Here is an 11,911-nt window from a genome sequence, read left to right on the forward strand (position 1 = left end):
CAGAACAAAACTGACATAAAGGTGACTCTGCTTCATCCCTCAAGGCACTTCTGTTTTTAGGGAGATAGTGTAGATCCCTACCTTCTCAAGAGGCAGGACATAAACCGAAGTCATCAGAATTATCTTTGTCAACCTTTCCCACCTTCTGTTTTAGGTCTACAGGACAATCCTTGGCTCTGTGACTGTCGTATTTCCAAAATGATCGAGTTGTCAAAGGTTGTTGACCCTGCTATAGTGCTTCTGGATCCACTGATGACTTGCAGTGAACCTGAACGCCTCACAGGAATTTTGTTTCAGCGGGCTGAATTGGAGCATTGTCTGAAACCATCAGTGATGACCTCAGCCACCAAAATCATGTCTGCTCTCGGCAGTAATGTTCTACTGCGGTGTGATGCCACTGGCTTCCCCACCCCACAGCTCACATGGACCAGATCTGACAGCTCGCTAGTTAATTATACAGGTATTTTCTTAATTCAGCCCCATGATCAAAGGAGATTACTAAGCTCTGAAGTTAACATCATGTTTTGTGTGATTTGAAATTAGCTAGTTAACACTAATGAAATATTTCAAGATTATTGGGTGCAAGGGATTTTAAAGGTACATTTTATTGGTTAGTATTCTCCTCAGTTTATCTAACTACCTAGATAAAATTAGACAATCTAAACTCTTTTTCTTCGGTAGAATGAAACAATGCAGTGAATGGATCAATGGCAGACAAGGCCTTTATCTTGCTTCATCATCTTGGATACAGCTCACTTCAAAATGTACAACTATTACAATTTTTAAAAAAGGGCCTTTTGCTGGTCGGGTGCGGTGGCTCACGCCTATAATCCCAGCACTTTGGGAGGCCGAAGTGGGCAGATCACCTGAGGTCAGGAGTTTGTGACCAGCCTGGCCAACATGGTGAAACTCCATCTCTACTAAAAATACAAAAAGTAGCTGTGCTTGGTAGTGCGCACCTGTAATCCCAGCTACTCAGGAGGCTGAGGCAGGAGAATCGCTTGAACCTGGGGGACAGAGGTTGCAGTGAGTCAAGATTGCACCACTGCACTCCAGCCTGGGTGACAGAGTAAGACTCCGTCTCCAAAATAAAAAACAAAACAAAACAAAACAAAAACCAACAAAAACGCCGAATGGAGTGAGGCTTTTGTACAAGTCTCTCATTTTTGAATAATTATTTAAATAATAAATTACATGGAGACCTTATTATGAATCAAAAGTATAATTTTAGAAATATTGATTATATAGACTTTTCAGATTCTAGTGTGACAATATGCATGCTTTGTACCCAGTTTCAACAGTGTTATTCTGACAATTAAAGTGATATATTTTTAAAACTCTTCAAAATTAAACTAAAATTCAGGTTGAAATAATGAAACCTGGTGGAAATAAAGAAGTTAAGGCCTAATATTCCTATATATAGGTAGTCAATGGTCCACAGTTTCAGCTTGTGAGTTAAGTTTTGGGTTACTGGGATATTGTTCTGCGCATTATTATTCTTTGAAAAGCTTCTGAAATCAAGACAGAATGAAAATATACCCAGATATCAGAGTTTAGGATAGCAAAATTCTGATTTTTTAAAAAATTATATGTTATTCTGCGAACAGAAGAATCCATGATTTGTAGTTTATCTAAGTTAAATATAAAATAAATCATTCCAAATACAAATGATGACTCTGCCATGCCAGAAAATGATCTGCTGTACCTCTGGCTAGAAGGATATATGCATTTTATTACTGTGAAAACATATCATAAAAAATACTTATGTAAGGTCATATGATAAACGTTCTGTAGAATCACAGTGACTTAAAACTGAAAGGGACCTTTGAGATTACTTTACCTCATCCTCTTATAAATGCAGAAACAGAGGCCTAAAGACAGGAATTGACTTATTCACAACCACATGCTATTTAGTGGGCAAAAGTTTCTAAAACTCAAGTCTCCTGATTCCCAGCCTTTTGTTTTTTAAAAATACTATTCCCTATACAGACCTCACAACACCTGGCAGCTCCTAGACCTTGATGTAAGCAGTTTGCAGAACCATCGCCCACTGTCAGAGACTTGCAGGGTGCCATTTCCCTCTCGGTTTCTGTGAGAGATGCATGTAGAGCGGATAGTTGTTTCCTCCTCAGTTGGCATGGTTGCTTGAATTTTCCTTCTGTTCCTCACAGAGTATATATTTGTTTTCTTCCAGTAATACAAGAATCTCCAGAGGAAGGAGTCAGATGGTCCATAATGAGCTTGACAGGCATTTCTTCCAAAGACGCTGGGGATTATAAGTGTAAGGCCAAAAATCTGGCTGGGATGTCAGAAGCTGTGGTTACTGTGACAGTGCTTGGCATTACCACAACTCTGATACCACCAGACACTTCTGAAAGAACTGGAGATCATCCTGAGTGGGATGCCCAGCCGGGATCTGGAAGATCTACATCTGGATCTAGCACATCATCATATCCTTGGTCCTCTTCCTTCTCCCCCACATCTTCTTTTTCTGCTTCTACTTTGTCTCCTCCCTCTACTGCTTCCTTCTCTTTATCTCCTTTCTTCTCCTCCACTGTTTCTTCAATCACAACTCTGAGCACAAGCATCTCAGCCACCACTATGGCTGAGAAGCAATCATTCCAGCTCCACCCAGATGGGAAAAGAAATTTAAAGGCAGCAAAGAGTGGAAGTAAGCTTCCTCCAGCCAGCACAAGAAAGAAAGAAGAGCTGGCATTGTTGGATCAAACAATGCTTACGGAGACAAATGCCACAATAGAAAACCTCAGGGTGGTCAGCGAGACTAAAGAGAGTGTGACATTGATGTGGAATATGATCAACACCACACATAACTCTGCAGTGACTGTGCTGTATTCCAAGTATGGTGGGAAGGACCTGCTGCTGTTGAATGCAGACTCCAGCAAGAACCAAGTAACCATAGATGGCTTGGAACCTGGTGGGCAATACATGGCCTGTGTCTGTCCAAGAGGAGTGCCTCCCCAGAAAGACCAATGCATCACCTTTTCTACCGAAAGAGTAGAAGAAGATGATTCTCAATGGTCTCTCCTTCTCGTGGTGACCAGTACTGCCTGTGTTGTTGTCTTACTATTGATTTGTTTCTTGTTGTACAAAGTTTGCCAACTGCAATGTAAGTCAGAACCTTTTTGGGAAGATGATTTGGCAAAAGAGACTTATATCCAATTTGAGACTCTGTTTCCCAGGTCTCAAAGTGTAGGTGAGCTCTGGACAGGAAGGCACAGGGATGAGTCAGAAAAATTGCTGCTTTGTTCGAGGTCAAGTGTGGAATCTCAGGTGACTTTTAAAAGTGAAAGTTCCAGACCAGAGCATTATTGCTAAGGTTCTGCAGCTCAGGTGCATGTGAGCTACAACATTAGCATCTAAGGGTATAATTGACCCTAGGTTTGGATGATTTTTGGACAGACTTTCACATTGTGTGTGAAAATCACAAATGGAATGCTTTTAAGTGTGTTTAAAAAATAGCATGAGACCTCTGAACTGAAAAGACAAATAACGTTGATTTTTTTTCTTGTGTGGAAAAGGTCTACAGAAATAATTTTTAGAGTGTTGCTTAATAAATTATTAATACTTTTAGGGTAATGTTTTAGTTCTTAAAATAAGTTCATGTGAAAGTAGCAAATTAACTCTGTATTTAAAAATACAGTTTTTTGAGTAACGAGGAAACATTAGCAAAACCAGCTAAGCCTTGATGTTTATTCATGTTCGAAGTGCATTATGGCATTTTCTGTGGATGTTTCCTGACATTGCCTAATGGAGAGTGTGGGATCACAAAGGATTTTTCGTTCACGAAGGTTAAATCTAACTCATGGGGGAGGGAGGGCTCTGTCTCTTCATACCATTATACATTGTAATACTATAGAGTTGTGTTCATATTGCATGTAAGAAAAATTTTTGCTTTTCTTTAGAAATATAGGTATTAGTAAAAGTAAGTATACAAAGAGGATTATGACAAATAGACCATTTCTTTAAAAATGGTAACTGTTGCATTGAAACACATCTGCTGACAGATAATATGGATATTTAAAAATAACTTTAAATCAGTCTTTTAATATTTTGCTATTTGCTCTTATTTTCTCCCTTCTTTCTTCCTTCCTGGTCTTCCCTCCCTTTCCTTCCTCCATTCCTTCTTTCTTCTGCTTTGTCAGAAGATATACAAGTAGCCAAAGGATCACGAGCCAAGCAGTTTGTCTTCTGCCATATTATCTTTTGATTCTGTTGATAAAGAAAAAGCTTTTGAAATGACTTACTGCCCTTTGAAAGTCTGTTTTAGAACCCCAAAGGATATTTGAGGATTTTGAAAGCGAAGCCTCAGTAGATTCATTTGGTTAGACTCTTTTCCTAGGTTAAAAACATCGGGGAACTTAAATACATAGGAAAGGAGTTCATAAATAAAATTTAGCTTTTTTAGAAAGGGAATATTTTAATAACTGTAGTGTACTATAAGAGACATCTTGTGGCTTTAAGATTAGTGATAGTGATAAGACCCACTCAAGCATCTCACAGGGCTGATATTACATGTAACTTAGCAGGATGCAACCTGGCCCAGGGATTTCTAGGAGACAAGGCCACCTCAGCACAGATGCAACTTTCATAAATCTTAGAACAAAGCCTACCCTTACTAGATTAAACCTGCTCTATGAAAGAAACACTTGGTAATTGACCCAGACTGAATACATGTATAAGAAATGGGAAAGATCTCCCAAACTCTGAGAATGGTCCTCAAATAGAAGCCCTCCTAGTCAGTTGGTCATCTGACCTCTGACTATATCCGGCCCATGACACCAGCCAGCTCCTGCTTTCCTTGTAAGAGGATGAAATTTAAGTAAGTCAATTAGTGATGACACCCATTTCTATAGGAGAATCAAGGGAGAGTGGCCAGGGCCTGGCTGTGATCGAGAGATTGGGTGAGATCTGAGGAACACTCTACAGTGGGTCTGGCAGTTTTTGTTCTATTTTCACATCTGTTGCTGCCTTCTAACTTCACTTTATGCCTCTGTTTTGGAGGTAGACACCAGGCAAAATTTGCCAAAATTACTTTTAAGACAACTCTGGTCCCACAGGAAGGTGGGCTCCTAGGAGGAGAGTGGTAGGAATGCTGTAGGCTGGGGGACACCCTGGGCTTGAAGAGCCACCCACCAGCTGGTGTGTCTCTAGCCTCAGCTATGGGAGAGGAGCTCCTCGTCCCCAAAGATCCTGGCATCATGACTCTACAGACCAAGAAGGCTCAAGTACAGTTTCTCCACACAAAGCTTATCTGTTGCCCACCAACCGGGGAAAGAGACTTCTCCAATAGACCCCTGGTCTAATGCCGTTAGCAAAGTCACCAAATCACCAACGGGCATGTTGCTGCTATCTCTGTTCCTCTGCATGCTCCCAGTGAGACAGTGCGGCTTCCCTAGGGCTTTACCACCCCTACAATGCCTACTGGGTGCTGCTGGCAGCAGCCCATGCACAGCACATCCAAATCACGGGGCTCCCTCACCTCAGAGTTGCCACTCTGCACCTGGTTGACCTGGAGGCCTGTGAGCTGCGGCGTGATCATCCTGAGTGTGCCAGATTACCCCCAGTGGCACCATAAGCATTGCCAGTCACCTCCTGGCCACAGTTAAGAAAGCAGCTGTCACCTCCAGAAACAGCTAGGGTGAGGAAGGACGAATCCCAGATCCCAAAGCAAGCACTCTCTCTAGCAGGACTGGGTTAGTAACCGTCAGAGTTGGTTGTTACAAAGTGAGGTTCTTCCTTGTCTTGGCTCCCTTTGGCACACTCCGCTTCCTTTTCCACTTCTCTGCCATGCTGTGACATGGCAGAGGCCTCACTGGAAGCCGGTCAGATATAGTGGGCAGATCTTTGACTCCTAGGCCTCCAGAATTGTGAGCCAAAGTAAAACTCTCTTCTTTATAAATTACTCAGTGTCCTGTTCTGGTGACTCTCCCTTACTCCTGTCCATTCTGTTATGACCACAGAAAACAGACTAAGAAAATTCTTATGGATAGAAGATGCATTCTTACCTTAAATCTTAGAAACCTCAGCATATGAGGGTTTTTTTTTACCTTATTAGGTCAGGAACTTTCACCTTTTCATGTAAAGGAAGCACTTGACAGCTTCTCTTTGGCATATCCAAGTTGCCTGCGTCACTATTCTTGTGCTTTGGGACCACTGTCAAGTAAAATAAGTGTTACTGGAATGCAAGCACCGTGATACCACGACGGTCCATCTGATAACCACGGCGCCTCCTAAGTGACTGATGGGCGGGGAGTGCATGGTGTGGATCCTCCAGACAAAGGGATGGCTTACATCCTGGGTGGGATGGAGCAGGATGGCAAAAGATTTCATCAGACCACCCACAGCCACACCTCCTGGAAACACTCAGAGCCCTACTTGCTCTTGGCAGCCATATGAAACGGATAAAACCTGAAACTCTAGCTTGATTGGACCACCTCCAAGATCAACTTAAAATTTATGAATTGTTTATTTGTAGATTTCCCATTAAAAATTTTCGGACTGTGGTTGAAATTGGGTATCTGAAAACATGGAAAACAAAACCTTGGATAAGGGGGTACTACTGTAGGCCCTTTGACACAGGCAGAAATTCGAAGCCTACTCAAACACCTGATGCGGAGGCCGAACAGGAAAGGTGCCACCTGGCTGTACTGTGTGTACTGAACAGGAAGGGTCTACAATTCACAGGCCAAGAATACAACAGCTGACAGCTATCTCCAAAGATGGGAAGATTGATTTCATTACTTAACGATCCTGTCGAGTTCATCCAGGAAGCACAGTCAGGTGGGACTCTGGGCCCAGAGCAGGCAGGCGTGACAGAAGCTACTCCTGTGCTCTGTTGCATTGACTGTTTATGGCCTGGCAAGCAGCACACTCCAGCATGAGCCTTCTTACAACCAGCGCTGAAAGTGGATGATGTACCTACCACAAAGGAAGGAAGAGAGCTATTGAGACATTTAGGTGTGCTCCAGTGGGTTTATACACCTTCCGTCTTCACAGGACAGAGGCAACACTCATAGCCCTTAACCCCAACTTGAGTCTATCTGGTCTATGAGGAGCTGCCTCGTGCACCAAAGCTTCTCTACCTTCACCTCACAGACACATTTTGGGCCCAGGCACTGCCTGTGCACCTCATATCAGGATTACAAGGGCCCCTGCCCCATCAGGCCCTCTTGGACCAGACATAGACTTCTCTACCTGCTGGAAGATACCTTCACCGTTAACACCCAGGATAGCCATGGAGACTGGCCCACCCACCTCAACTAATTGCTACCTGGCATTTGCCTAGTAGGCCACCCCCACCTCAGTTTCTATGGCCTGCACCTCCTGGAAACCTCAGTTGTGCTGGGCAGCCATCTGGGATGGACAAGACCTGAAACTCTTGCTTCACTGGACCACCTCCAAGATCACACTTTTGCATCTACAACATCCTCCAGTGCATAGTGTCTGCAGACATTACCGCTTAGTTCTGAGTTCTCCTGGTCCTCCTCTTCCATTCTGGCCTGTCACTGCTCTGCAATTAAGCAGCTCCAAGCCTGATACTCCCAAGTCCATTCAACTCTTGTTAGATCCCTAGAGCCATTTTCCAAGCCCCAGTGTGCCTGCTGTCTTTCACTGCTCCAGGTGGCCCGACATTTCACGTCGAGATGTTGCTTCTTGAGACCTGTTCACTGATTACTCAGCACTGAAGTCACTGACAGTTTCCACAACAGGGTCATTTTGGTCACCCACTGAGTGGCCAAACCCGGCTTGCTTCACCAACCTTCAGCCACTTGTCCACTCTTCACAGTCAAGCCCTGGTTACTGTCAACTGCCCCTCCTTTGCCATTGGTGAGACTGCCCCCTATCCATGGTGAGACTGCCACCTATCCATGGTGAGACTGCCCCCTATCCATTGGTGAGACTGCCCCGTATCCACAGCTGAACCCTGCTCTCATGATCTCCCCTAATTGCTCAACCGGATGCTGGACTTGCCATACCCCCTCTGCCGATGCAGTTCAACTCCCACTAGGTGGTTCCAAGGATGCCACTCATTCCTGTCTTACCTTCATAATATGCTTTCTGCAGGACATCCCAATGCTGATTGGGGTATCTGGACTCGCTGGCCGGGCACCTCTCACCTGGTCGCCCAAAGAGGGTGTAGAGGTCCTATTCTGGTGACTCTCCCTTACTCCTGTCTACAGTCTCACCTACCCCCTTCTTGGATTCTCTTACCTCTACCCTGACATGGGTAGAAATCCCACTAGTGTTCTGGGCCTCCTACCGCTTCCCTTTCTTGATGCCACAGGCATGCAGCGGGGGGAGTTGTGGCTGCCATCTTGCTAAATATTATATTCTCATTACAAGAAAGATTTGGAAGTATAGAATAGATTTCTAAAGCTGTGTCAGCAGTCCTGAAGTAGAAAATTTAATAATTTTTAAATTTAAAATAATAAGAAAATACAATATTTTGTGTAAGAAACAGATGGACTTTAAGGTACCACTTTCTAGAAATTATAATACAAGCAGCTGTAGAATGGAAAAATTGTTTATTCTAAATCATTCTTAATTAAAAAGAAAAAATAATTCTAGTTTAGGCATAATCTGTATGAATAGATAGCCTTCTCAGAACTCCTCCAATTCCCCTTCTCATATAATTTTCTTTCCTTTCCTTTCCCTCCCCACCTTCCTTTCTTTTTCTTTCTTTTCCTTTTATTCCTTTCCTTTTTTCCTCTCCTCCCCTTCTCTCTCGTCTCCTCCCCTCCCCTCCTCTCTCCTCTCCTCTCATCCCATCTCCTTTCCTTTCTTTCAGGCCTGGTTGTCCTTGGTGCTTTCATCACTCAGTGCTTTGTCTAATGAGCTAACAGTTTTCAATTCAGTATTCATTGTTTCAATTAAAAAAATACCTTTTGCAGACAATTTTGTGTTTAGCTTGAATTTATTTTAGATCAACTTACTTTAAATTAAATGGTTACAAAACTTTTATGCCCTTACTCTGCTATAGATGTCATGCAATTTCATTGCCATGAATTTAAAAGGCACATAGAAACAGAATACTAAAATATGACCAATATTAGAAATAATATGACAGTATAATGTTACAGACTACTGAGCCAAATGGTGGATATAGAAAGGTGCCTGAATTGTACAAAGGCAGGTTATTTGTCAAGGCAGTTTACTTAGACCATCCTGATCAGATAAATTACTCACTGTCCTCATAATGAAAATCAAGCGAAGCCTGGACTTAATTTTGATGGAGTGAAAAAGCTAGTTGATGATGCAGAGGGGGATAGGAACCTCAGGAGAACACACCTGGATTATTTCTCAGCTTGGTTTTGATACATGGGGTGTGTTGCAAGTAATTTATTACTAATGGTGAAAGCACTAAAATTGCACATGATCTGCCTTCTAAAAATACATACATTTGAGTATAGTCAAGGTTATCTCAATGATATCATTGCTCTCATGTTCTTACAACTATGTTTTCTTAAGTGAGAGAGAAAGACTGGTGTTAGCAAAAGTAGCAAGGAATGCCACATAATCAATAGCTTGTTTATCAGTATCCCCAGAAACACTGTAGAGAGCAAGCCTAACTAATATGTAGCTAATATATGTGGCAACTAAAAATGATTACAATGTTTTATTTTCAGGAAAAATGTATTTGAGTTTTGTGAAAACTGTGGTATACCAGTGAGAGTATATCACCTGTGAGACTATTATCAATGATAATATCAGGACTAATATCAATAATAATAATAATAGTATGAAAAATTGTGAGCATTCAAAGCTCTTATGGCCAGAAAAGGGAACCCTGAATAGAGTCAGGCAAATACCCTGGCTTTGGGGAAACTTTAAAAATATTCAAGGAAAAAAATAGTTTTGACTCATGAAATTGAGTTTCAAGTAAGATTATGGTTAATGAAGAAAGATTTTTTAAAACCAAGAAATAATTCAAAGAAAATGGGAGACAGCTCAGGAAAGTCAAATGGTTGTCTATTAATCTCAAATTTCAAATGACATGTTTATAAAATATAAGAAGGGAGAGTAACCAAAGGTGAATGGGGAAATGTAGCAGATCTACTACAAAAGTTCTATAAAGTAAGACCCAAATGAACTGAGGATTTTAAAAAAGGTAAAGATGACCTGTTTTTGAAGAAAAAAAGGTAAAGGTGACCAAAAGGAGCCATGAGGCTTTATTTTATTTTATTTATTTATTTTTCTAGAGATAGGGCCTCACTGTATTGCCCAGGCTAGAGTGCAGTGGCATGATCATGGCTCACTACAGCCTCAACCTCCTGGCCTAAACCTGTCCCCTCACCCTGACCTCTCAAAGGGCTGTGATTATAGCCATTAGCCACTGCATCAGACAGATGCTTTTTTAGTCAAAAAGATCAAGGAGGGGAGAGTGACAACAGCAAGATGTTGAATGGGAGGTCCCAGACTTCATGTCCCTTCAACAAAATGTCCAGCTAACAACTGTCCACAGACAAGAACTTTTGTGAAAAACCCCCTAAATTGGGAATGAGCCTGACACTAGTGTGGACCACAGAACTGGATAAAAACCACATTAAAATGGTAAGAGAAATGGTCTTATTTTGACCACCTCTCTCCTCCCCTTTCCCCAAATTGGCACAGGGCCACACAGAACTCCCCCAGGTCCATGATTCTACTTTGTTTTTCCTTGGGTCATAAAATTTTATTGGCAGATCGGGGAAGAGCCAGAGGTAAGTGTCCCTTCCTTCTCATCCTCCTACCCAGGAGACACCCTTTAAAGGAAAGCAGAAGCCCAGGAGCCTGCCACCTTAGAGGATCTTGGAGGTGGACAGGTTGTTGTAGTGATCTTCCTGGCCCTCGAGCAGGCTGAGGTAGGTGGTGATCTCCTGCTCCAGCCACGACTTGATATCCATGAGCCACTGGTACTCCTGGTTCTGCCTCTCACTGTCAGATAGCACATCACCCAGCTGAGCTTCAGTACTGCTGATCGGCACCTGGATCTGCACCAGCTGGGCTCCAAAGTGCGCTGGTGGCCTTCCAAGGCGGCTTTCACGCTGAGCTGCCACTGCAGCTCAATCTCAAGACCCTGGAGGGTGTGCCACAGGTCAGTGACCTCGGACCTGTACATCTGGAGCTGCTTTGTGTGGCCAACAACCTCCTGGTTCGGTTCCTCAGTCTGGCTGGTGAACCAGCGTTCAGCATCTTTCCGGTTCTGCTCAGCCATGACCTCATGTTGGCTCTGCATGTCACTCAGGATGTTGGTGGCATCAGCGCCTGGAGCCGAATCCACTTCCACACTGACCTGGCCTCCCATCTGGCCCCTCAGGGCATTAATTTCCCCCTCATGGTTCTCTTCAGGTAGGCCAGCTCTTCCTTCAGGCCTTCGGTCTGCATCTCCAGGTCGGTCCTGGCCAGGGTCAGCTCAATAAGCACCCTGTGCAGGCCATTATATCAGCCTCCACACTCATGAGCAGAGTCTGCTCCCTCTCATACTTGGTTTGGAAGTCATCTGCAGCCAGACAGGCATTGTTGAGCTGCAGGACAATCCTGGAGTTCTCACTGATGGCACCAAGAATCTTGTCCCGCAGGTCTTCGAAGGTCCTGTAGTAGTGGCTGTAGTCATGGGAGGGTCTGGGGCTCATGATTTTAAAATGGGAAAACAACAGAGACAGACATCCAGCTTCCCTAGCATTCTAAGGTGTGTCCCAGGAAGCTCAGACCAGTCTTGACTTATGGGGGACACTGGAAGTAATGGCATGGTTAGACTGTCTGGAGTCAGTTAGAAACAAAAAAAGGAGACAGAGCTCATGGTGACCAGTGTGCAGATCTTGGCAGTAGCTCTGTGATCCTGCCAGCTGTGGTGCCCAGACAGAGATACCAGCCAACAGCACAGCCCACGTCCAAAGCTGGACTGATCACT

General features: G+C 43.4%; 1 protein-coding gene and 1 pseudogene across 1 annotated transcript in view; one reads left to right on the forward strand and one right to left on the reverse strand.

Annotated features, from left to right (window-relative positions):
• LRIT3 (leucine rich repeat, Ig-like and transmembrane domains 3) overlaps positions 1-4,828 on the forward strand; it is a 28,692-nt gene extending 23,864 nt beyond the window's left edge. Inside the window, exons 3-4 of the mRNA XM_017890423.1 lie at positions 155-460; positions 2,195-4,828. Coding sequence (XP_017745912.1) covers positions 155-460; positions 2,195-3,336 — 1,448 coding nt within the window. The 3' untranslated portion in view covers positions 3,337-4,828. The remainder of the gene's footprint in view (positions 1-154; positions 461-2,194) is intronic.
• Positions 4,829-10,799: 5,971 nt separating this feature from the next.
• On the reverse strand, positions 10,800-11,633 carry LOC108541006 (keratin, type I cytoskeletal 19 pseudogene; annotated as a pseudogene).
• Between the last annotated feature and the right edge of the window lie 278 nt (positions 11,634-11,911).

Source organism: Rhinopithecus bieti, unplaced genomic scaffold (genome assembly GCF_001698545.2).
Source record: "Rhinopithecus bieti isolate Rb0 unplaced genomic scaffold, ASM169854v2 scaffold_19840, whole genome shotgun sequence".
Taxonomy (NCBI): Eukaryota; Metazoa; Chordata; class Mammalia; order Primates; family Cercopithecidae; genus Rhinopithecus; species Rhinopithecus bieti.